The following is a 26,240-nucleotide window of genomic DNA, read 5'->3' as shown; positions in this document are numbered from 1 at the left end:
TCATATTTTATCCTTAGATCCTTTGCAAAGAATCAACACATTTGGGGGGCCAGAGTGATAAGAACTTTGTCACTTTCAGCAGAGGCTTTCTGCTCATCCTTAAACACCAGGGAAGCCTCAGCAAATGTCCTTAAAGTGCCCTTGAGGTCTGTACACACCAGTTCCCAAACCCTGAAGCAGAGGTGGAATCCCCAGTGCATTCTTCGCCCCCTACCCCTCCAACCCAGCCCAAGGGGAAGCCAGGGAATCCCTTTTACAGAGATAAACAAATACAGAATTTATATCCCACCCAAGGGTTTCCAAGAAGTCAATAGGAAATGACTGACCGAAACCCCAGAACTTCAGAGCCCTTCCTCTTGGCCTGTGGCTGTGATTAGGCCACCACTGCCACCTCCGGCTGACTTCTTGGCGTCCCCCATCCAGGAATGTGCGGCTCTGACCCCATTTTCCAGACCTGGAGATGGGTGTGGCGTGCTGTGGGCACATTTCTTCTGTGGCATTCTTGGCAAAAAGACGTAACCTGACTCTACTCATGAGAAAACATCTTCTGGGCCTAAGGTTGGCTTCCCTGTAAGGGCCACAGAGGCTTGAGTCTGCTGGCAGCTCTCACACTTTTCCAGGAGGTCGAACTGTTAAAGCGCTTCAGCTCTGAGCATCTGGCCCTTTCTCCTTGACAGAGTAAGAGCTTTGCTTGATGATCAGAAGGCATATGTGGAGCCAGAGACCGCAGAGAGAGCTAAATATTTAGCTTCCTCTTTCTGTGAAGGTCTGTAGTGCCATGTCTGGGCATGACCAAAATGAGTTTCAGGCGATGGGCTAGCGTTTGCTAAAAGGAACTTATCGGGGTGAGGGTGTGCATTTCTCCTTCTGCCCAAGGTTAAGTAATAGTAACATCCTGTGTAAGAGAACGTGAATGTGGTTTTCTACTAAACTCCAATATTTTAGGGCTATTTATTAGATATTTTTAATCATGGGCCAATTTAACCAGTAGCAGACTAATAAAATAAATTTGGGCTTGCTGCCAGGACAAATGTTGACTTACCCTTATAATGTTGACTGAAACGAATAACTTCGAAAGTAATTGAGGAGTGAAACCTTAGCCAAAAATACAGTGTCTGAAACAGTGGTTCTGTTTTATTTTACTGGCACTGCTAAGAGATTTTGTTCGTAACCTAGGCTGCTGCCCACCTCGGCTCTCGGAGAGTCCCATATTTTACTGAATTATTTTCCAAGGTTTTGTTTTGGTTTTTGTTTTTCGGCCCATAAACCACCATTCAGCAAAAATGAATATCCCCATGGCAGAGAAGAACAGGCTACTTTTCCAATGTGGGAGCGAACAGTCAATGATAATGAGAGGAATAAAGATAATAACTTGCTTGAGGTGCTCCCTCAGAAACAAAATGGTATGCCAGTAACTATTGCCCTCTCAGAGTTTGTAGTAAAATTAATTGCTCCTCCAGGGCATACTGGATGAAATCCGTCTAACTCGCCCCACACTCACGTTTCCTTCATTTTGCCATTCAGTTTATACAAATATTAGAGAGCGATAGTATTTTGCCAGCATGTGCTTTGAACTTGAAGGAAGCAGGGGAGGCCCGGAGGAAATGAAGCCAGGATGACCACATGAATTGTCATAAAGTGTGATTTCTTTCTCTTCTCATTTTTTTACTTGCATTTGATGGGAGCTCTGTTTGGGGCTGGAACTGAGCATACTTTCAGAGGCTTATGCCAGCAGCGTCTGAGCTTAGTCCAGCATCCCCCTCTGATGCTCCTGCCCTAAGCAAGACCCCCCTAAAAGCAACCACCTCACAGGCTGACCTTGGCCAGAGGCCCTAGGTGCTGACTGGCTCAAGCCAAGACAGACTTGATATACATGGAATAAATATCATCTCCCCAACCTTAATGTGGTCAGTTTTGCGGCCCCAAGAGTCAGTGGTTTAATCTGTGGATCTGTCCAGACCATTTTGTGATGTCTCCATCAATGCGTTTTAGCATTGCCATGAGGGGAGGCTGCAGAAATTGTCAGCTCCTCAACACAACAATCCAACACCCTGTCTACAGCTTGGCCATGAGACTGAACTAACTCAGAGTGTCCTGTGGATTTTATTTATCCAGGCTCTCCTTAGTCCCCAGTAGCAAAAATACAAACAAAACAAGACAAAGCCCCCAAAAAGCATTTTTTTCTTTTAAAGAAGGAAATTAGGATGTTTTCCTTATAGCATCTGATGCAGAGAGAGTTGGGCCATTTCATCAAGAAGGAAATCTAATCTCCCTTGGATGCACAGTGCAAGGCAACCAAACCTGCAGCTGGAGAAAATAAACACAAGGGTGTGGCCTCCACCTTTGAGATTAGCCAGGAGGAAGGTATCAGGAATTCTTCCCAGAGCTGTTCCTGGTGGTTTGGCAGAGTCCACAAAGTCTGTGGGACCTTTGTTGAAACCACCTATAAGCATTTTTAGGGGGAAATTATAGTTCTACTTTTGAAGACGTTTTGCTCACCTTGTGGGTTAGAAACCAATAATTCTGAAATGCGTTTGGCCTAATCAATGAAGCCAGGTTTCCGTTGGAATTTGGGCCTCATTATTTGCCTTTTAACTTCTAGTAACAAATGACACCAGGTCAGTTAGCTCTGTGCCAGGGAAAAGAAAACAAACAAAAAAATTTTTAATGGAAATTTTGGAGTTAGGAACAATTATTTCATTATTGTCTTTTTCTATTTCCAAAAAAATAAGATGAAGAGTCACTTGCAGGCTCCAAAGAAGCTCCCCTTCTTTGCTCCCCTCTTGCTCAGACAGCTCTGCGAAGGACTCCTCGTTGCTGCCTCTGTGTCCTGCATGCCCCTGTGTTCCACTGTGCTCTGCCTGCTGACCGCCTCACCTGCCCCACTCCAGCCAAGGCTTACTCTCTTGGGTGCTCTGCCTGGATCAACCTTCTGGTTCTCTCTGTGCAGCCAGGAGACATTCCCCCAAGGGTGACACGTGTACCCTTCAATGAAGCCCACTTTGCAGATGCTGGGTAAACACTTGCAGAGCTGAATTCAAGAGGATGCACGTAGTCACAAAGGATCTCTTCCATTTATGTGTATTAATTACAAAGGGAGTAGTAGTAACTACACAATGGAGAAATCCAGCAGATACCTCCTGTAGGGCTGTTGTAACAAAGTACCACAAGAGGGGAGGCTTAGAACAACAGAAATTTATTTCTTACTCTTCTGCAAACTAGAAGTCGAAAATCAAGGCGTCAGTAGGGCCATGCTCCCTCTGAAACCTGCAGGAGAATTCTTCGTTGCCTCTTCCTAGCTTCTGGTGTTTGCCATCCATCTTTGGTGTTCTCTGGCTTGTAGATGCATCACTGTAATCACTGCCCCCATCATCATATGCTGTCTCCCTGTATGTCTCTGTCTAAATTTCCCTTTTTATAAGGACACCAACGATTGCATTTAGGGCCCACTGCAATCTAATATGACCTCATCCTAACCTGATTACATCTGCCAAAATCCTATCTCCAAATAAGGTCACTTTCACAGGTTCGGGGGTAGAACTTCAACATATCTTTTTGTGGGGGACACAATTCAACCCATTGTACCACCTTGACCAACTGGTCCAGGTTAGTGTCACCAGTTATAAGATATAGTGACATCATGTCCCCCAGATATGATATACCAAGAAGGGCACATCACTTCTGTTGTATTCTTGCCAAAAATGCATAATCTGAATCCAATCATGAGAAAGCATCAGACATGTCTAAATTGAGAGATATACTACAAAATAACTGACCAGCACTCTTCAAAAGTATCATTGTCACAAAAGCCTGAGGAACTGTCACCGATTGGAGGAAACTATAGTGATATGACAACAAAATACAATGAAAGGGTGGGAAGGCCTTGGCAGTAGGAGGTGTCAAGGGAAGTGAGAACATGAGAATATTTGTGGTGACCTAGAAGTTTGTTTTTCTTTTTTTTTTTAACATCTTTATTAGAGTATAATTGCTTTACAATGGTGTGTCAGTTTCTGCTTTATAACAAAGTGAATCAGTTATACATATACATATGTGCCCATATCTCTTCCCTCTTGCATCTCCCTCCCTCCCACCCCCCCATCCCACCCCTCTAGGTGGTCACAAAGCACCGAGCTGATCTCCCTGTGCTATGTGGCTGCTTCCCACTACCTATCTATTTTACGTTTGGTAGTGTATATATGTCCATGCCACTCTCTCACTTCGTCCCAGCTTACCCTTCCCCCTCCCCGTATCCTCAAGTCCATTCTCTAGTAGGTCTGCATCTTTATTCCTGTCTTGCCCCTAGGTTCTTCTGACCATTTTCTTTCTTTCTTTTTTTTTTTTAGATTCCATATATGTGGTAGCATACAGTATTTGTTTTTCTCTTTCTGACTTACTTCACTCTGTATGACAGTCTCTAGGTCCATCCACCTCACTACAAATAACTCAGTTTTGTTCCGTTTTATGGCTGACTAATATTCCATTGTATATATGTGCCACATCTTCTTTATCCATTCATCTGGTGATGGACACTTAGATTGCTTCCATGTCCTGGCTATTGTAAATAGAGCTGCAGTGAACATTGTGGTACATGACTCTTTTTGAATTATGGTTTTCTCAGGGTATATGCCCAGTAGTGGGATTGCTGGGTCTTTAAGTTTAAATGTTTCAAGGTAGCCCTCTCAGCTCTCAGTTTCCCAGCCACATGGACCTTTCCCTATTCTGGCCTATATCAGTTGAGAATTATTGAAATTCAGTAGTGGGATTTTTTTTTTTTCATTTTACCAGGTTTCTTCTAATTACTGTTGATTCTAGGTCATGTCTGCCTCTTCAGTATCCTTTCTCACTAGGCCCTCACTAACAACTGAAGTAAAAATCTCAGATGGCACCTGTCTGCTGCAGTTCAGCATTCACTAGTACATTTGCAAAACTGTTTTCTGTCCATTGAAATAAATCTTTGTATTATGGAGCATTTTGACCACATACCATCTTAAAATCAGATTTCTACCCCTTATTTTTGACTCAGTAGTACTTGGAAGTGGAACTCAGGATCTAAGCATTTTGAATGTTGCCTAGTATAGTAAAGGTGCTGTCAGAAAACAGTATTTTGGAAATTAATTTTCTAGAATCTTCTACAGTGTCCTCTACTGAGCAAAATACTTAATTGAAAATTGGGGAATCTGCAGCAAAACTCATGTTCCTTTTTCTAATGAGCAGGGAAAAAAAAAAGGCCTCAAGCCCTCAAGAATGGTTTCTGTATTTGTTAATGGTTGAAAAAAACCAAAAGAAGAATAATATTTTGTGACGTGTGAAAATTATACGAAATTCGAATTTTAATGTCTATAGATGAAGGTTTAATGGAACATAGTCACATTCACTTATTTACATACTGTTTATGGCTGATGGTAGAGATGAGTAGTTGTGACAAAGGCTGGACAGCCCTCAAAGCCTAAAATATTTAACCATCTGGCCCCTTACAAAAAAGTTAGCCAAGCCCTGTAGTAGGGCATGGGCTCTGGATCCAGCCTCCCTAGCCTAGGTTTAAATCCTAGCCACCTTTTTTAGCTTTCCCCATCTTTAAGATGAGGATCACAATAGTGGCTACCTTGCAGGGCTGTTAGGAGAATAAATTAGTAAATATCTGTAAAGCATAGAGAAGAGTCCCTGCAATGAATATGAGCTCATTATTATTATGAAATAATTCTAGAGCTTCTCCATCACTCTGAGATCGTAACTTCCTGTTTAACATGAGGATGATGAAAGCCTCCTAGAGGGTTATTGTTGGATGACACATGACCCCTGGGTGTGCAGTTCCCAGCACATCTCCCGTCACACAAATGTAGCCCTGCATAAGGCTTCCTGGTGTTTCTAAACATTTGAAAGATTTTTTTATGATTCCATCAGCTCATGGGCAAAAGCATCTGCTAGCACAGTTGTTTCTCACCTCTCTCTTGCTCCTGGCCAGGTGTAGAGCATCCAAGAGCAGTGCTGCCCTGCAATAGAGCAGTCAGTCCTGCACTAATGGCTGCATTTCTGGCCCCTCCTGGGCCGTGTTTGTGACTCAGTAAAAGCAGAGTCTCAGGGAAGCTACAGACATGATGTGAAAGACTCTCCTACTGCTCTCCAACCCCACTCTGGCTGCAAAAATGAAGTGCAGGGAGAATGAGTGAGGGTTTCCTGTATGCCACATCTATTAGAATGGAACTATTTTTTAAGGAATAAGAAATAGTGCCAAATTATATTGATATGATAGGCATTTTCTTACATTGCATATAATGTGCTTTGGTTTTTATCTTTTGGGGGGAAGAATAAGGAGAGGATAAGAACTGTGTCCCCTAGGGAAGGAATATTAAAATCTATTTAATTAAATCTCACATTAAAAATAAAATTACATGGAGTGCTTTATTCTCCTTTGTTTGTAATTCAAGCACAAGAGATATTTAAAATTGCTGAATCAATTCCTTTATGAAAAATATGACCTCTATACCTTTCTTCATCCTCTCCTTCCCTTCTTCCCACCTCTTCCTTCTTTTTTCCCATTCCTTGTCCTCTGGAAAGATGAAGAGAAAATATTTGATAAAAGTCAGTACTCATTCATGATAAAAATTCACAGCAAAGTTAGCACAGAAAGGAACTTTTTCTACTCGATAAAGGGTGTCTCTTCCATGCTCTCAGCAAATACAATACTTAATGATGAAACCTTCATAATAATTACTTTATAATTCAGAATTAGACTATGGTACTTGCTATTTCAGCTTGTAATCAACAATATACGTGTAGTCCTAGCCAGTGCAGTGAGACAAGAAAAACAAAAAAAGCTGTAAGGTCTGGAAAACATGCAAAAATATTGTTATTCATAAAATACTGCCCACACAGAATACTCAATGCCTTTTTCTTTTTTGTTTTATTTTTTTAACCTCTTTAGTGAGATGTCCTCCTGCCCTGTCTTAAAATTGCGTGGTGAGGGTGGTGTCTGCACTTGAAACAGGACACTTCATTCCTGGGTTTAGCAGTGACCTTGCCCAGCTTGGTCTGGCAGCTGAGTTGTTGGATTAGGAAGCTTCTGCAGGTTGTGTTCTGTCATCTCTCTGTAAAGCCTGAAAGCATCCCTCTTATTGCATTTGCTAGTTCTCAGTAGAGCTATTTAACTAGAATCTGGAAACATTTTCCCTGAGGCTCCTTTTAGACAGCAGTAAAATGTAGCTTGAGACATACTGAGTAAAATGGAAAAGAAAAATCAAATTAGGCCAAGAATTTTTTTAATCTCCTGTTCTCACTGAAGCCCTCAAGGAGAACACCATAATTTATATTTGACTCATGTGGGTCAGGCATAAAGCCTCCTCTATAGATTCAATAACCTATAAATGTTCTGGTTGTGAAATTGCACCTGCCCGCTTTGCTGGATCAAGCACTAAATCATGCAGCAGTGGTTTCTGTTTTGATTGTTCGTTACTTGGAAATGTCAGATTGCCAGAGAGCAGCCCAGTGTTTACTTCCAAATGGGCAAAGCCTTAGGAAAGGAGTTTTAATTACAATCTCATGTAGCAACACTGCACACAACTTGCAGAGGGGCCAACATTTGCACTGTGCATACATCTTATAGTGGTGCAGAAAAACACCCATCTGACTGGCTCATGTAAAATGGGCAGCAAAGTCAGCAGAACCTTAGAAAAGATGACACAGCAAGTGGAACAGAGCCGAATCTTCCCTCATCCTGACAAGCATGCAGGGCTCCCTGCCCCTTTTTAAAGCAAGAGAAGCCAATTGACGTTTGCCCTTCAACTTCCCTAGTTTGATATAGAATCTGTGACCTAGCAGATTTAGCCGTTAATAAAACACAGACCTAGGAGTCAATGGGCCCTGAGGTACGTGCAGGATTATCTGAGACCAAGTCCTGATCCCCTAGGAAATCCCCCATCTTCTCACTTGCTGCAATGCAGTTTGTGCCACCAAAGGTGGTCTATCACAACTCTGGCATTTCCAGCCAAAGCAGGAGCCATTCAAGAGATGCTCAAGAGGCTGTGTGTGTGTGTATTCAGTATGCCCGCTGGTAGTGGAGCTCTGACGTAAAAAAATATTTTAAAAATCCTCCTCTGGGCACAGATACTCAGGAGCCAGGCACTGGACAGGGAGCATCCTTGAAGGGCGCTGTCACCTGGAAGCAGAAGGGCTATTGGATCTTTCTCTTCAGCATTTAAATAATTGTAATGCGATGTCTCTCATGTTGAGAGATTCATCCTTTGCATTTTGGAACTAAGCCTTCCCAGTGTTCGGAGAGTTTCCTGCTGTCTGTTCAGCTCAGCATACCAAGAGTCTGGAGAGGTACCCGGCAGCCCAGATTGATTCTCCGTCTTGGAAGTATTTGCTTCGAGAAATCATGAAATCACTCCTGGCCATGTTGTGGAATTGTTTTGTGCTTTTTAAAAAGCCTTTTAATTTTTCTATTTGAATGCCAGAAAGGTTGGGTCTGTTTCAGAGAATGCTTCTGATTTCTGAGGCTGGCAAGGGCATAAACTGACATGAGAGTTTCTCGGCAGAACTCCAAATTCAGGCAAGATTTTTCCAAGCACCTACTATGTTCAAAACACCCTGCAAGGGTATTCTGGAGAATCTGAAGTTCTGGCTTAACTCTCAAAACTTTGAAGGCAATGGCTGAAAAAGAAAGATGAGCATCTTGAGGCTCCCTTTGGAAGTAACAAAGTACCACAAGAGGGGAGGCTTAGAACAACAGAAATTTATTTCTTACTCTTCTGCAAACTAGAAGTCGAAAATCAAGGCGTCAGTAGGGCCATGCTCCCTCTGAAACCTGCAGGAGAATTCTTCGTTGCCTCTTCCTAGCTTCTGGTGTTTGCCATCCATCTTTGGTGTTCTCTGGCTTGTAGATGCATCACTGTAATCACTGCCCCCATCATCATATGCTGTCTCCCTGTATGTCTCTGTCTAAATTTCCCTTTTTATAAGGACACCAACGATTGCATTTAGGGCCCACTGCAATCTAATATGACCTCATCCTAACCTGATTACATCTGCCAAAATCCTATCTCCAAATAAGGTCACTTTCACAGGTTCGGGGGTAGAACTTCAACATATCTTTTTGTGGGGGACACAATTCAACCCATTGTACCACCTTGACCAACTGGTCCAGGTTAGTGTCACCAGTTATAAGATATAGTGACATCATGTCCCCCAGATATGATATACCAAGAAGGGCACATCACTTCTGTTGTATTCTTGCCAAAAATGCATAATCTGAATCCAATCATGAGAAAGCATCAGACATGTCTAAATTGAGAGATATACTACAAAATAACTGACCAGCACTCTTCAAAAGTATCATTGTCACAAAAGCCTGAGGAACTGTCACCGATTGGAGGAAACTATAGTGATATGACAACAAAATACAATGAAAGGGTGGGAAGGCCTTGGCAGTAGGAGGTGTCAAGGGAAGTGAGAACATGAGAATATTTGTGGTGACCTAGAAGTTTGTTTTTCTTTTTTTTTTTAACATCTTTATTAGAGTATAATTGCTTTACAATGGTGTGTCAGTTTCTGCTTTATAACAAAGTGAATCAGTTATACATATACATATGTGCCCATATCTCTTCCCTCTTGCATCTCCCTCCCTCCCACCCCCCCATCCCACCCCTCTAGGTGGTCACAAAGCACCGAGCTGATCTCCCTGTGCTATGTGGCTGCTTCCCACTACCTATCTATTTTACGTTTGGTAGTGTATATATGTCCATGCCACTCTCTCACTTCGTCCCAGCTTACCCTTCCCCCTCCCCGTATCCTCAAGTCCATTCTCTAGTAGGTCTGCATCTTTATTCCTGTCTTGCCCCTAGGTTCTTCTGACCATTTTCTTTCTTTCTTTTTTTTTTTTAGATTCCATATATGTGGTAGCATACAGTATTTGTTTTTCTCTTTCTGACTTACTTCACTCTGTATGACAGTCTCTAGGTCCATCCACCTCACTACAAATAACTCAGTTTTGTTCCGTTTTATGGCTGACTAATATTCCATTGTATATATGTGCCACATCTTCTTTATCCATTCATCTGGTGATGGACACTTAGATTGCTTCCATGTCCTGGCTATTGTAAATAGAGCTGCAGTGAACATTGTGGTACATGACTCTTTTTGAATTATGGTTTTCTCAGGGTATATGCCCAGTAGTGGGATTGCTGGGTCTTTAAGTTTAAATGTTTCAAGGTAGCCCTCTCAGCTCTCAGTTTCCCAGCCACATGGACCTTTCCCTATTCTGGCCTATATCAGTTGAGAATTATTGAAATTCAGTAGTGGGATTTTTTTTTTTTCATTTTACCAGGTTTCTTCTAATTACTGTTGATTCTAGGTCATGTCTGCCTCTTCAGTATCCTTTCTCACTAGGCCCTCACTAACAACTGAAGTAAAAATCTCAGATGGCACCTGTCTGCTGCAGTTCAGCATTCACTAGTACATTTGCAAAACTGTTTTCTGTCCATTGAAATAAATCTTTGTATTATGGAGCATTTTGACCACATACCATCTTAAAATCAGATTTCTACCCCTTATTTTTGACTCAGTAGTACTTGGAAGTGGAACTCAGGATCTAAGCATTTTGAATGTTGCCTAGTATAGTAAAGGTGCTGTCAGAAAACAGTATTTTGGAAATTAATTTTCTAGAATCTTCTACAGTGTCCTCTACTGAGCAAAATACTTAATTGAAAATTGGGGAATCTGCAGCAAAACTCATGTTCCTTTTTCTAATGAGCAGGGAAAAAAAAAAGGCCTCAAGCCCTCAAGAATGGTTTCTGTATTTGTTAATGGTTGAAAAAAACCAAAAGAAGAATAATATTTTGTGACGTGTGAAAATTATACGAAATTCGAATTTTAATGTCTATAGATGAAGGTTTAATGGAACATAGTCACATTCACTTATTTACATACTGTTTATGGCTGATGGTAGAGATGAGTAGTTGTGACAAAGGCTGGACAGCCCTCAAAGCCTAAAATATTTAACCATCTGGCCCCTTACAAAAAAGTTAGCCAAGCCCTGTAGTAGGGCATGGGCTCTGGATCCAGCCTCCCTAGCCTAGGTTTAAATCCTAGCCACCTTTTTTAGCTTTCCCCATCTTTAAGATGAGGATCACAATAGTGGCTACCTTGCAGGGCTGTTAGGAGAATAAATTAGTAAATATCTGTAAAGCATAGAGAAGAGTCCCTGCAATGAATATGAGCTCATTATTATTATGAAATAATTCTAGAGCTTCTCCATCACTCTGAGATCGTAACTTCCTGTTTAACATGAGGATGATGAAAGCCTCCTAGAGGGTTATTGTTGGATGACACATGACCCCTGGGTGTGCAGTTCCCAGCACATCTCCCGTCACACAAATGTAGCCCTGCATAAGGCTTCCTGGTGTTTCTAAACATTTGAAAGATTTTTTTATGATTCCATCAGCTCATGGGCAAAAGCATCTGCTAGCACAGTTGTTTCTCACCTCTCTCTTGCTCCTGGCCAGGTGTAGAGCATCCAAGAGCAGTGCTGCCCTGCAATAGAGCAGTCAGTCCTGCACTAATGGCTGCATTTCTGGCCCCTCCTGGGCCGTGTTTGTGACTCAGTAAAAGCAGAGTCTCAGGGAAGCTACAGACATGATGTGAAAGACTCTCCTACTGCTCTCCAACCCCACTCTGGCTGCAAAAATGAAGTGCAGGGAGAATGAGTGAGGGTTTCCTGTATGCCACATCTATTAGAATGGAACTATTTTTTAAGGAATAAGAAATAGTGCCAAATTATATTGATATGATAGGCATTTTCTTACATTGCATATAATGTGCTTTGGTTTTTATCTTTTGGGGGGAAGAATAAGGAGAGGATAAGAACTGTGTCCCCTAGGGAAGGAATATTAAAATCTATTTAATTAAATCTCACATTAAAAATAAAATTACATGGAGTGCTTTATTCTCCTTTGTTTGTAATTCAAGCACAAGAGATATTTAAAATTGCTGAATCAATTCCTTTATGAAAAATATGACCTCTATACCTTTCTTCATCCTCTCCTTCCCTTCTTCCCACCTCTTCCTTCTTTTTTCCCATTCCTTGTCCTCTGGAAAGATGAAGAGAAAATATTTGATAAAAGTCAGTACTCATTCATGATAAAAATTCACAGCAAAGTTAGCACAGAAAGGAACTTTTTCTACTCGATAAAGGGTGTCTCTTCCATGCTCTCAGCAAATACAATACTTAATGATGAAACCTTCATAATAATTACTTTATAATTCAGAATTAGACTATGGTACTTGCTATTTCAGCTTGTAATCAACAATATACGTGTAGTCCTAGCCAGTGCAGTGAGACAAGAAAAACAAAAAAAGCTGTAAGGTCTGGAAAACATGCAAAAATATTGTTATTCATAAAATACTGCCCACACAGAATACTCAATGCCTTTTTCTTTTTTGTTTTATTTTTTTAACCTCTTTAGTGAGATGTCCTCCTGCCCTGTCTTAAAATTGCGTGGTGAGGGTGGTGTCTGCACTTGAAACAGGACACTTCATTCCTGGGTTTAGCAGTGACCTTGCCCAGCTTGGTCTGGCAGCTGAGTTGTTGGATTAGGAAGCTTCTGCAGGTTGTGTTCTGTCATCTCTCTGTAAAGCCTGAAAGCATCCCTCTTATTGCATTTGCTAGTTCTCAGTAGAGCTATTTAACTAGAATCTGGAAACATTTTCCCTGAGGCTCCTTTTAGACAGCAGTAAAATGTAGCTTGAGACATACTGAGTAAAATGGAAAAGAAAAATCAAATTAGGCCAAGAATTTTTTTAATCTCCTGTTCTCACTGAAGCCCTCAAGGAGAACACCATAATTTATATTTGACTCATGTGGGTCAGGCATAAAGCCTCCTCTATAGATTCAATAACCTATAAATGTTCTGGTTGTGAAATTGCACCTGCCCGCTTTGCTGGATCAAGCACTAAATCATGCAGCAGTGGTTTCTGTTTTGATTGTTCGTTACTTGGAAATGTCAGATTGCCAGAGAGCAGCCCAGTGTTTACTTCCAAATGGGCAAAGCCTTAGGAAAGGAGTTTTAATTACAATCTCATGTAGCAACACTGCACACAACTTGCAGAGGGGCCAACATTTGCACTGTGCATACATCTTATAGTGGTGCAGAAAAACACCCATCTGACTGGCTCATGTAAAATGGGCAGCAAAGTCAGCAGAACCTTAGAAAAGATGACACAGCAAGTGGAACAGAGCCGAATCTTCCCTCATCCTGACAAGCATGCAGGGCTCCCTGCCCCTTTTTAAAGCAAGAGAAGCCAATTGACGTTTGCCCTTCAACTTCCCTAGTTTGATATAGAATCTGTGACCTAGCAGATTTAGCCGTTAATAAAACACAGACCTAGGAGTCAATGGGCCCTGAGGTACGTGCAGGATTATCTGAGACCAAGTCCTGATCCCCTAGGAAATCCCCCATCTTCTCACTTGCTGCAATGCAGTTTGTGCCACCAAAGGTGGTCTATCACAACTCTGGCATTTCCAGCCAAAGCAGGAGCCATTCAAGAGATGCTCAAGAGGCTGTGTGTGTGTGTGTATTCAGTATGCCCGCTGGTAGTGGAGCTCTGACGTAAAAAAATATTTTAAAAATCCTCCTCTGGGCACAGATACTCAGGAGCCAGGCACTGGACAGGGAGCATCCTTGAAGGGCGCTGTCACCTGGAAGCAGAAGGGCTATTGGATCTTTCTCTTCAGCATTTAAATAATTGTAATGCGATGTCTCTCATGTTGAGAGATTCATCCTTTGCATTTTGGAACTAAGCCTTCCCAGTGTTCGGAGAGTTTCCTGCTGTCTGTTCAGCTCAGCATACCAAGAGTCTGGAGAGGTACCCGGCAGCCCAGATTGATTCTCCGTCTTGGAAGTATTTGCTTCGAGAAATCATGAAATCACTCCTGGCCATGTTGTGGAATTGTTTTGTGCTTTTTAAAAAGCCTTTTAATTTTTCTATTTGAATGCCAGAAAGGTTGGGTCTGTTTCAGAGAATGCTTCTGATTTCTGAGGCTGGCAAGGGCATAAACTGACATGAGAGTTTCTCGGCAGAACTCCAAATTCAGGCAAGATTTTTCCAAGCACCTACTATGTTCAAAACACCCTGCAAGGGTATTCTGGAGAATCTGAAGTTCTGGCTTAACTCTCAAAACTTTGAAGGCAATGGCTGAAAAAGAAAGATGAGCATCTTGAGGCTCCCTTTGGAAGTGATTGAGTTTTGCCACAACCATTGGCAAGTTTGGTTTTTTCCATTAAAATTTGGTGTCTTCATGTGCTGTCAAGCATCTCCTGCAGGTCAGATGGAGCTTAGGAAGATAAGGGTAACTGTTCTCTTTGTCTTTGGAAAGTGTTTTGTCTGTCATCTGTCTCTTTTCCACAGCCTGTTGTTTTTATTTATGTAATTCTCATCTGCAGAGTCATTGGTATGGGTAGGCTCCCCGCATCCATCATCTTGGTTTGGGGTAACTTGCAGATTTGCACGTTTTATGTGGAGGTGATTTTCAAAACTTGTGGCTATGTATAGTATAAAAACTGATGCTCGTGGTAGGGCTTTCTCTCTATACATTTTCTTTTGCTGTCTGGTTGTTATTTATAACTATTAATATGTGCATTTCAAATATACTGTAGATACAAAGATGCTTTGTTACAAGCCTAGCAATAGAATAACTTCTTTAAACAATATTTGTTTAATTTGTTGTACTTAAAAAAAAAAGGATTTTTTGTGCTTTAGAAAAGCCATTGCATATTAGAAATTTGGAGAGTGGCTTCAGGTAAGTTGGAGAAAAGGTTTTTTAAAAAGATGAAACCAGAAGCATCAAAAGACAACTGCCTGACAAGGTCATTGGATGGGAAATCTGAGGCAGCTTTTCTCTACAGGAGGGGTTGAAGAGAATGATGCTACTTAGTGGAAGCCTCTGATTTAAAAGCTGGCAGATATATTTGGGGTGAAGGGAAAGGAGAGATCCCTGCCCATTTGCTGTCCACTTAGAGGCTGCTTCTGTTGACATCCCTCTGCCATTTCTCCTTCCCTGGCTCCTCAGCCAGGTCACCTCCACACAGCTGGAGTGAGACAGAGCACTGTTTACATTCCACAGATCGGTGTGCAGCCAGCAGCTTGTGGAGTGGGACATGACTGTATAGTGGAGTTATGTTGTCTTCGTAATTGACCTTGACATTTTCCTTTCCTTTTTTTTTAACCCTACAGGAGCCTAGTAATAAACGAGTCAAACCTCTTTCCAGAGTCACATCCCTAGCAAACCTCATCCCACCCGTGAAAGCCACACCGTTAAAGCGCTTCAGCCAAACCCTGCAGGTAAGAAGGGCACGGTGGGCTCATGTTTGCAGAAAACCACGTTGTGTGGGAGGAGACATCCCTGTCCTACCTAGAACCTCCCCCGGTTTCAGATTGACATGAATCAATCCTTATTTCAACGGAAGAGAGCAAGTGAGGGGACTGAAAGGAAGAAAGGGATGTTTTCAAGCTGTAAACTGGTGTCAGGCAGAGTCCGTCAAGGTGTAACTGGAGGAGTCATCTCTGTTGGGCTCCTCACAATTATATTTCACAGTCCTATGCCCCATCCAGATGCGCTATCATAGGTTTTGTCCTAAAATATCTATGGGCCTCCCAAGGGAACCAGCACATGATGTAAGTTGGAGGGCAGGAGAGCCTAGTGATTTAGACCAGTGTCTGCAAACTATAGCATGTGGGAGAAAACTCAGCCCACCCCCTGATTTCTTATGGCCCTGGAGCTAAGAATGGTTTTTACTTTTAAAAATGGCTGGGAAAAAAATAAAAGAGGAATGATATTTCATGACCCATGAAAATTATATGAAATTGAAATTTCGGTGTCTATAACTAAAGTTTTGCTGTCTATAACTAAAGTTTTGCTGGAACACGGGCATGCCTAAATGTTGATGTGTATTCTGTAGCTGCCATTGCACTACAAAGGCAGAGTTGAGTAGTTGTGAAAGGGATCATATCGCCCACAACACCAAAAATATTTACTATTTGGCCCTTTACAGAAAATGTTTGTTGACCCCTGACTGAGAACAAGGGCCCTGGAGTAGAAGAATCTCACTTCTGTCCTTGGCTCTGTCACTCAAAACTTTGTCACCTTGGGCAGATAACTTCATATCTCTCTAGGTCTTGCTTTTATTCCTCATGGATACATTGGGGGATGATGCTACCAGCTCCTTTATAGAATCATTGTAAAGATTTACAGGATAGTGCATTTAAAGGACTTAGCATAGTGCCTTGGCCTGTAGTTAGTAATCACTAACTTCCTAACCAGCTAAGGTGTAAATATTAACTACTATAATAATTCTTTGGTTAACAGGTGGTTTGTAGTTCTTGTTCGTAAACTCCTGATAAAGTTTATCTTTTAAAGTGAAAATCGAGATTTGTCTTAAGGCCTTGGGCCCAATATGATAATCATAAAAATCCTCTTGTAGACTGAGACCCACGAACGTCATGCCATGAAAAGGCTCACCTTGTTCAGCTGAGGAGTAGTCTTGAGTCTGCCAGTTTCTTACATGTCCTGAATACTTTTGCTTAGCGGTATTTTTATCCTGACTTTCTGAGTCATTAAGAAAATTGTGGACCAGGGAATTCCCTGGCAGTGCAGTGGTTAGGACTCTGCACTTTCATTACCAAGGGCATGGGTTCAATCCCTGGTTGGGGAGCTAAGACCCCACAAGCCGTGTGGTGTGGCCAAAAAAAAAAAAAAAAAGAGTTTCTAAAAAAAAAAAAAAAAAATTGTGGACCAGCACCCAAGGCTTATGTCCCATGCTGTGAAATCTATGATTTGAGAACTGTTTGAAGTCTCCCCCACCCACTCCGGTCCTTGTTGCCACACCATTCAGCCAAGGTGCTGTGACTCTGCACAGCCCCAGCTCTTCTCCCCACTCTTCTATAGGTGCCGTCCCTCACCAGTGCAGATCCCTCCCTGCCCATTCCTCTGTTAACTCTGCTAATATTTCTCCCGAATGAACACCTCATTGTCTCATTAGCTATGGGTTTGGCTCTGTGCTGGAATCTCTGGGCCCCTGGTTATCCCCTGATCCCCTTTGTGGGAGAATGGAGGATAAAAACAATAAGGTCGTCTTGGCGAGCCAGATGAAGGTCTTTGAAGCTAGTGAAGAAAAGTGTGTTCACCTTCTCTCCCCAGTGACCAGTCCCTAAGCCCTCTGGCCAAGTTCATCACAGGCTTCCACTGGAAGATCATCACTGCCCTAGCCCTGCACATCTGGTCTTTTGCTGAGTTCTGCTTTTTGAAGATTCTTTAGCCTGTCTCTTACCATTTCACGCTTTCCTTCCCGTCCCAGTGGCTGTGGCTCAAGTTCACCGTAGTTATTTCAACCTCCGTGTTGCCAGCCATCTCTTCCCATTGTCTCTCTGAGGAGAGTCCACCATCTGCCTCAAGAAGGGCCTCACTCATTCCACAAGAGTTAAGTGGGCCCTCATCATGCACCAGGCTCTAACTCCTGCCCTCATGCTGCTTACATCCTGGATAGAGTTGCCTTCTGGCAACTTTGTGGCCACATCTGGCCCTCGACTGTGTTTTGTTTGGCTGCACATTGTTTTGTGCTAACATTTAGAAATCAAAACAGTCCATGTGAGAATCTGGACTTCTGGCTTCTTTTGAGGAATTGGAAGGCCTAGCAGTGCTGGGCCTATGTTCCCACATGGCACTTACGAGCTGTACCTAAGTAGCCAGCCAACTGTCATCTACAAATGTCCCCACTTCTCCCATTTGTCCTCCCAACACCTGGCCTCTTCGCTCACTGCCATCAGCTTGCCTGGCCTGTAGACTCTGTGTTTATGCTCATGGGTCCAGGGAGAGCACTGTCTATGCCTCCTCACCACAGCCCAGCCCCGAATCAAAGCACAATGCTTTAAGATCTTCCATTGTCTCACCGTCAAAATCTTTCCTTCGGCTTCCCAGGCAACCTTTATTTCTTTTCTCCTGTTTCTGCCCTACACAGATCCCACACAGGGAACGCTGTAGGAAATATTTGATCACCTTGCAAATTTGCATTGACCTAGAGAACTGGGACAGAAGGAAATCAAGCCATGTCTGAAATCCAATAGACTGAGGCCAGGCAAAGATGAGAAAGCCAGACGCGAGGGGGGGAAATCTGACAGGTGGAAATTGGTTTCTAAAACCTCAAAAAAATTTTTTGGCAAAATAGTTTTTTATTTACTTGTTTAAAATATGATAAATAGCTAACTCCAGGTTCCATTTATTGGACAGAAACAACCCGGTAGAAACAGAATAATTATTCATAATGGTTATGCACATGAACATAGAGAGAACTTGAACAATGTCTTTATGCTGTGAGTGTGTCCTTGGCGGGGGGAGTGGTCAGCAAATGGAAATATGTCCCTGAGGTTGTATGCAGAGTTAGACAGCCATGTTTGCAGGATGACCTGCAAAGCATGGAGAATGCCGTCTTGCCCCCATGTATCTCCCTGTAGGTCACCTTGGCACATGCAGTACAAGTTCTGCAGAATTATTTCCAGTCCTAGCATCCCAATAATTGCCTCATGACTTTATTGCTTCCTTCCCCAGGTAGAGCGGGATAGGTGTTAATGTAGCCTGAGGAGCAGGGAGGATTGGGGAGGGGAGGGGGGTGGAGGCCCCAAAGGAGTACTCAGTGGGCCAACTTCACATCCTTTCCCATTTTGCCTGTGGTGGTCTTGATGCCCATTCTAAGAGGGGAGAAACAGAAAACAAGGAGTACAGGGCTGCCCCAAGCCTCTCGGTAGTCATTCATTCCTTACCCATATGTGTGTATTATTTTTTTCTACTTCCCAAAACAACTCATTGCTGTAATTGAGCAGCTTGCTTCTCTGTGGCAGTATCCCTTGTCCCTGGCTCCTGACACCTTAGAGGCATACACATCCCTGCAATATCCAGTTAGGTCTCTCAGGTTGGGTTCCTTTTATCATAGGAGGAGAGATGAGTTAGGCCCATACATGATGCTTTCATCAATAATAGAACACTTAGCAGTCCTTCCTCTGGCTTCCTTGGAGGCCACAGGTTAGCCCAGGAGGATATCGAGAGAGCTCGGGGCTGGCAGCCTCTTCCAAAAAGCTTAAGAGCCCAGTCACAAGTGTGAGTGGTCCTTGCAGCGGCAGTTCAGCAAGACACTGCAGGACTTGTTCTCTGTGGCCTCCCTGCCCCCCATGCCCCCGTGGACTGGGGGCTCGGGCCTCAGCACAAAGGCAGCATTTGTGGAGGTCAGAGAGGGAGAGCCGACTGCACGGCGCTCCATCTGCTTCAGGGAGGTTAGCGCTGCTGGTAGACGGGAGCACAGATGTCTAGATCCCTCTGGGCCTGTAAATCCCCTCACTGGCCTGCCCAGCTCTGGAAGGGACTGGCGTGTGCTCACTCCTCATGTGGAGTGACGAAGGCAAGCTGCCTCGGCCGGTCGCTCGCTGAGTCCACCTCCCCGTCACAGCCGTGTGGCTGGGGGACTCGTTTAGGCCGAGTCCAGGGCGTGCTGTGGGATGCCGGGTTCCTTGCACTGTAACTGAGCCCTGCGTTCTCTTTGAACATGAACTATATTTCTTTTCCATTATAAAGTGTATGCTCATTACGGAAAAATACAGAAAAGAGGAAAGAGAAAGATTCCACTCCCAAACAACCCCTGTTAATATTTTATAACTTCCTTTCAGTGTTATTCTAGGTCTATCTATGAAACTTACACACTCTGGACCTAATTTGGTGTTACAGTCTTTCCAGCCTTATCTTTGTGTTTTCTGTTTACCTTTGGATTTAAACCTCCCCCCGCGGCCCCCACGGACTGTGGATGATCAGTTTTTCTTGCATCTCTATTGGTCTTGGCCTCACATATTTCCAAGCTACACAGTTAGGTGTATAAAGGTTGCTCTTCATCATTGTTACACTCTCTTGGGGGAATTGTACCTTTTATTAAAATTAAATATTTCTATTTATTTCTTTTAATGCTTTCTGTCTTGGATTTTATTTTGTCTTTTCTTTTTTTTGCATTTTACCTGGTGTATCTTGTTTATCTCTTTTATTTTCATCCTCCCTTTGTCATTTAGCTGGATGAAAGTTTTATTATGGCTTAAGGGAAGTGTTATATCACAGTTATTCTTGGAAAATATCTTAATGGACTGAGTATATATTATTCCAACATGATGTGATTTATTTTATATAACCAGTCTCCTATTAATGGTTGTAAATATTTTAATATTATTAAGTAACTCTGTGTTGAATTTTTTTTATGACATTTGTCCTATTGTTTTTTTTTTTTTTACAGTAAGGCCAGATTTTAAAACTGTTTGTATTGATTATCTGAACATCAAAAGGCCAGGCTATTCTTAGTACACACTTACATAATTCAATAAGTTTGTTGGCTGTATTTGTCTTTAAACTACGTCACAGGTATTGTTCTAAAGAATGTATTTATCTTCAATATAATCTTTTTTTTTTAATTTATTTTATTTATTTATTTTTGGCTGCGTTGGATCTTCATTGCTACACACGGGCTTTCTCTAGTTGTGGCGAGCAGGGGCTACTCTTCGTTGCAGTGCGCGGGCTTCTCATTGCAGTGGCTTCTCTTGTTGCTGAGCACAGGCTCTAGGCGTGAGGGCTTCAGTAGTTGTGGCACGCAGGCTCAGTAGTTGTGGCACGCAGGCTCTAGAGCACAGGCTCAGTAGTTGTGGCGCACAGGCTTAGTTGCTCCGCAGCATGTGGGATCCTCCAGACCAGGGCTCGAACTTGTGTCCACTGCATTGGCAGGTGGATTCTTAACCGCTGCACCACCAGGGAAGCCCTTATTAGTTATTTTTTAATTACCCACAATCCTCTTCATAGTTGCATTTTACAGTTAATCACCTTGAACTTGTTGACTTCCTCAATCAACTCTTCTGACCATAATGAATTTTTAAACTTTGTATTATGGAAAATTCCAAACACACAGCAAAATAGCAGTATACCATGAATGCTCATATGCACATAATCTCTAGGCCTCTCCAGGAACTGTTGAAACTACTTCAAAAGCACTTACTGTTGGGATGAAACATCTCGCAGGTAAATCTCATCTTTGGAGGACTTAACGGGTAATCAAGTGGGAAACTCAGGATGGCAGGAGAAACCCCAAACTCAAAACAGGTGTCTTCTGGGCCCCTGCCACAATTCCTTCCGGAGGATTCAGTGTTAATTGTTTGTACTCGGCCATCAGCCTCTTGAGCGCCATCCCCGCCATTGCCCAGCTCACCTCCTCAGCGCTTGTCCCTCCCGCCCAACCTGTCCTATTTTTTTTAAAGTACCTCCTATTGGGCTTTCTTTTCTGATTATATAACATCATTTTTAAAAATGAAAAATATAGAGAAGCACAGGAAAGGGAATAAAAGTTCTTGTAATCCCATCTTCCCATCACCAAAAAACTTCTATTAACATTTTGGTATCTACTCAGGCAATCTTTTCTTTTACTATATACTTGTGTGAGTATTTTTTAAAAACAAAATTGTAATCATACTATTTTTTAACTTGCTTTTGTCTTAACAGTATAAAATAACCTTACAGTATAAAGACATTTTCATGTCATTAAATATTTTTCATGATCTCAATTCTTAATGGGTTCAGATAGTATTTTGTCAAAAGGATGTATGTTTATTCACCCTTCTATTGTTGAATACTTAAATTGTTTGCATTTTTCCACCATTATAGATCGTACTGCTTTAAACATCCTGATCACAAATCTTGTATATGTCTTTATTTCTTCTTTCCTTACATTATATTGCCAGAAGTGGAATTCTGGTCAAAGAGTGTAAACACCAAGCCATCTGATAGCACTAGTGTTAGGCCTCTACTTTTTTTTTTTTTTAATTGGAGTATAGTTGATTTACAATGTTGTGTTAGTTTCAGGTGTACAGCAAAGTGATTCAGCTATACGTATACATATATCCATTCTTTTTTAGATTCTTTTCCCAAATAGGTTATTACAAAATATTGAGTAGAGTTCCCTGTGCTGTACAGTAGGTACTTGTTGATTATCTATCTTATATATAGTAATGTGTACATATATGTTTATCCCAAACTCCTAATTTATCCCGCCCCCCCACACGTTTCCCCTTTGGTAACCATAAGTTTGTTTTTGAAGTCTGTGAGTCTGTTTCTGTTTTGTAAATAAGTTCATTTGTATCATTTTTTTAGATTCTACCTATAAGTGATATCATATATTTGTCTTTTTCTGTCTGACTTCACTTAGTATGATAATCTCTAGATCCATCCATGTTGCTGCAAATGGCATTATTTCATTCTTTTTACAGCTGAGTAATATTCCATTGTATATATGTACCACAACTTCTTTATCCATTCCTCTGTCGATGGACCTTTAGGTTGCTTCCATGTCTTGGCTATTGTAAATTGTGCTGCAGTGAACATTGTGGTGAATGTATCTTTTCAAATTATGGTTTTCTCTGGGTGTATGCCCAGGAGTGGGATTGCTGGATCATACAGTTGTTCTATTTTTAGTTCCCACCAGCAGTGTAGGAGGGTTCCCTTTACTCCACCCCTTTCCAGCATTTATTGTTTGTAGACTTTTTCATGATGGCCATTCTGACTGGTATGAGGTGATACTTCATTGTAGTTTCGGTTTGCGTTTCTCTGATAATTAGTGATGTTGAGCATCAGGCCTCTACTTTTGATATGTATCTGTCTTGGACAGAATTGCTTCTTTGTGTTCTTACATCCTAATTCTAGACTCATAGTCACATTTCTCCCTCTCTTTGGGCAAGGGTGCAAGGGTTTGTGTTGGGCCTGGAATGGCTCAGAGATGATGAGGATGAAGGGGAGAGAGGACATTTCAGGTTTGAGGAAGGAGTGTGGAAAGACTGATGCCATCTAGATCTGAGAAGTAAGTAGGAAGAGTACCAGCATATGTGCTTAATCTCCATGGGCTGGCAACCATGATTTTCTTCTCCAAGGACCTCAAATATCACCCCTTGATCCAAGGTCATATACTTTCTATAGCTGATAAAAATCTTTGGTCCTAAGTTATTTGGCAGATGTGGAGAATGAGCTCAAGGGGTAGAGGTGTGTGTGTGTGTGTGTGTGTGTGTGTGTGTGTGTGTGTGTGTTGGGGGAAGCAACCAGAAACCGTACTTATTGCCTGTCTGGAAGGTAAGGACGTAGTTGAGGAGTAACCTGTATTCCGTGTTAAAAGGAACTCCTGATTTTCTGCTGTTCTTTACTATTCCTGCAATAATAATTAGACTGTTGTAATAGTTGACTATTGCAATTTAAAGCTTGTCATTTTAAATTTAGTACTAACATCTTTCATTAGTTCAGTATTTACAGCATCTTTACTATTCCTGCAATAATAGACTGTTGTAATAGTTGACTATTGCAATTTAAAGCTTGTCATCTTAAATTTAGTGCTAACATCTTTCATTAGTTCAGTATTTACAGCAAGCCAAGCTCTGTGCAAGGTCCTTTATGTTCGTGGCCTCATTCACAACTGTGCAGGGTAGAATTCATCACCACTTTATAGGGAAAAAACCTATTGTGTGCTTTGCTGCACAATAGCCAGGACATGGAAGCAACCTAAATGTCCATTGACAGATGAATGGATAAAGAAGATGTGGCACATATATACAACGGAATATTACTCAGCCATAAAAAGAAATGAAATTGAGTTACTTGTAGTGAGGTGGATGGACCTAGAGTCTGTCATACAGAGTGAAGTAAGTCAATCCATTCAATAGTAAGCTATCTGCTACAAAATAGCAAGGGTATATGTAGAGAATTTCCCTGGCTTGAACTCTTTATTGGAGCATGTTATCTTTGGCCATAGAGACCTTCTGTTTTGGGAAAAGGACAAGGGAGTACCCCACGGAACAGGCAGCATTAACAAACCAAATCTTCCATCATGCCTAACGTGCTGGGTTTACATTTCCTCTGACACGTGTAAAGGGGCCCCCTTTTCCCACCTACAGCATCTTTTCCATATATCCAGTTCAGGCATAAACATGAGCACCCATTTCCTAAATCTGCAGTATCTGTGCCTGCTATGACCATTGTTATTTTAGCTGCCAGTAATTATGAGCTTTGGGCTTTTGACTCATTTTCTGGCCCAGATTCCCTCATGGAAACTCTTGCTTGTCCTGGAACATTTTTCAGTCCAGGCCCAGAATCCCCATAACTAGGGGGACCTATGTACATGATTCTGTTTTGAATCCAGTCCCTTCCAAGCTGGGTCCCTTACTTTGAAGTGAGCCTCTCCTGGTCACCGTGAACCAGTGTTTCTCACCCCAGGGGACATTCAGCAGCATCTGCGGATGTGTTGGTTGTCACAGCTTGGGGTGGGGGGGCACTACTGTCATCTAGTGGTTAGAGGTGAGGATAATATTAAACATCCTTCAATGCACAGGACAGCCCTTCACAACAAAGAATATGCTGGTCCAAAACGTTAGTGGTGGCAAGGCTGAGATTCCCTATCATAGACTGAGAAGTAGCCTGAGACTCATCTATTTGGGCACATGCATTCCAACACACTTTAAATTTTACCCTAGAGGAAGAAGGGTAGGATATTGGTTAAAAATTGCAAGGGGGGACTTCCCTGGTGGCATAGTGGTTAAGAATCCGCCTGCCAATGCAGGGGACACGGGTTCGAGCCCTGGTCCAGGAAGAGCCCACGTGCCGCAGAGCAACTAAGCCCGTGCGCCACAACTACTGAGCCTGCGCTCTAGAGCCCACGAGCCACAACTACTGAGCCCTTGTGCCACAACTACTGAAGCCCGTGCGCCTAGAGCCCGTGCTCAGCAACAAGAGAAGCCACTGCAATGAGAAGCCCACGCACCGCAATGAAGAGTAGCCCCCGCTCGCCGCAACTAGAGAAAGCCCGCGCGCAGCAACGAAGACCCAACGCAGCCAAAAATAAAATAAATTAATTAAAAAAAATCATATAAAAAAAAATTGCAAGGGGTGGGGAGAGTTGGACTCAAATAGACCAGACGTGGATTGTCATCCTGAGTTCACCATTGACCTGGGTTTAAATTCTGGAGCACCATTCATTAGCTGCATGACCTTCAGCAAAGAATCACCCTCTCTGAGCCTCAAGTTTCCTCATCTATAAAAAAAGGGTAGGAATCCTCACCTCTTGGGCATAGCAGGGCTCTAAAGCCCCACTCACAGAGCCCAGCACATACAAGCAACGACATTCATTCATTAAGCAAAATTGTTGAGGTCCTGCCATGTGCCAGTGTTGGTGAATCCATCAGTGAACAGAACAAATAGACATCCTTGTCTTCAAGGAGCTTACCTTCTATTGGGAGGAAACAGACATGTCAGAAACAAACCGGTAAATGATATCACACAGCACATGGTGAAAGAGAGCCAGAGCAGGGGGATGGGCAGTGGCAGGGGCACTGGAAGGGATGCGGCTGTTCTCCTCTCTCTCAAGGCATTCCTCTTCTTTGGGTTTTTCCTCCTAGCAGTAGTCACTTTTTCTCCGCTAGCTCCAATCCTCTCATCTAATTGTGGCCAGCTGTACTGATGACTGGTAGGGGTGCAGGTATGGTGTGTGGTCAGCACTGTCATGAACATCCCCCCATGGCTTGGGCCTGGTTGGCTGTGAGCTGTCTCCAGGGCCAGCCAGCGGCTAACCACACCTCTGTCCAGCATTCTTTATTTCTTTGGGATTCTTCCTTTCAGCATCCTTCCCCTTTCTAAGTGGAGTTTTAAAAAGACAAAATGTTTGTTTTAATCCATCCAAATTAAAGGTGTAATCTGAAGTTTGATTGGTCCAAGAGCCACTCAGTCATTATTCCTAAAACTGAGCAAATGCATTCCCTCTTCTTTTTTTTTTTAAGATGTTTTCTGGCTTTATTTATTTATTTATTTATTTTTGGCTGTGTTGGGTCTTCGTTTCTGTGCGAGGGCTTTCTCTAGTTGCGGCAAGCGGGGGCCACTCTTCATCGCAGTGCGTGGGCCTCTCACTATCGCGGCCTCTCTTGTTGTGGAGTAGAGGATCCAGACGTGCAGGCTCAGTAGTTGTGGCTCACGGGCCTAGTTGCTCCGCGGCATGTGGGATCTTCCCAGACCAGGGCTCGAACCCGTGTCCCCTGCATTGGCAGGCAGATTCTCAACCACTGCGCCACCAGGAAAGCCCAACATTCCCTCTTCTTAACTGGACTTAAACTCCAAGAAGGCTGAGTCCCATCTGACTGAAACCTCCCTGCGATGC

At 42.6% G+C, this 26,240-nt stretch overlaps 1 protein-coding gene across 8 annotated transcripts in view; it reads left to right on the top strand.

Annotated features, from left to right (window-relative positions):
* Nucleotides 1–26,240, top strand: part of ARHGEF3 (Rho guanine nucleotide exchange factor 3) — a 311,303-nt gene that overhangs the window by 256,203 nt on the left and 28,860 nt on the right. For all 8 annotated transcript variants that reach the window (XM_061197022.1, XM_061197016.1, XM_061197015.1 and 5 more), the window contains one exon: nt 15,226–15,333. Coding sequence is in view for 6 of the 8 variants with exons in the window: in XM_061197016.1 (XP_061052999.1) it covers nt 15,226–15,333 (108 nt within the window). In the remaining 2 variants the exon portion in view is untranslated. The remainder of the gene's footprint in view (nt 1–15,225; nt 15,334–26,240) is intronic.

This window comes from Eubalaena glacialis, chromosome 7, assembly GCF_028564815.1.
Source record: "Eubalaena glacialis isolate mEubGla1 chromosome 7, mEubGla1.1.hap2.+ XY, whole genome shotgun sequence".
Lineage (NCBI taxonomy): Eukaryota > Metazoa > Chordata > Mammalia > Artiodactyla > Balaenidae > Eubalaena > Eubalaena glacialis.
Note: the sequence above shows the minus strand (reverse complement) of the source record. Positions and strands in the feature narration are given on the sequence as shown.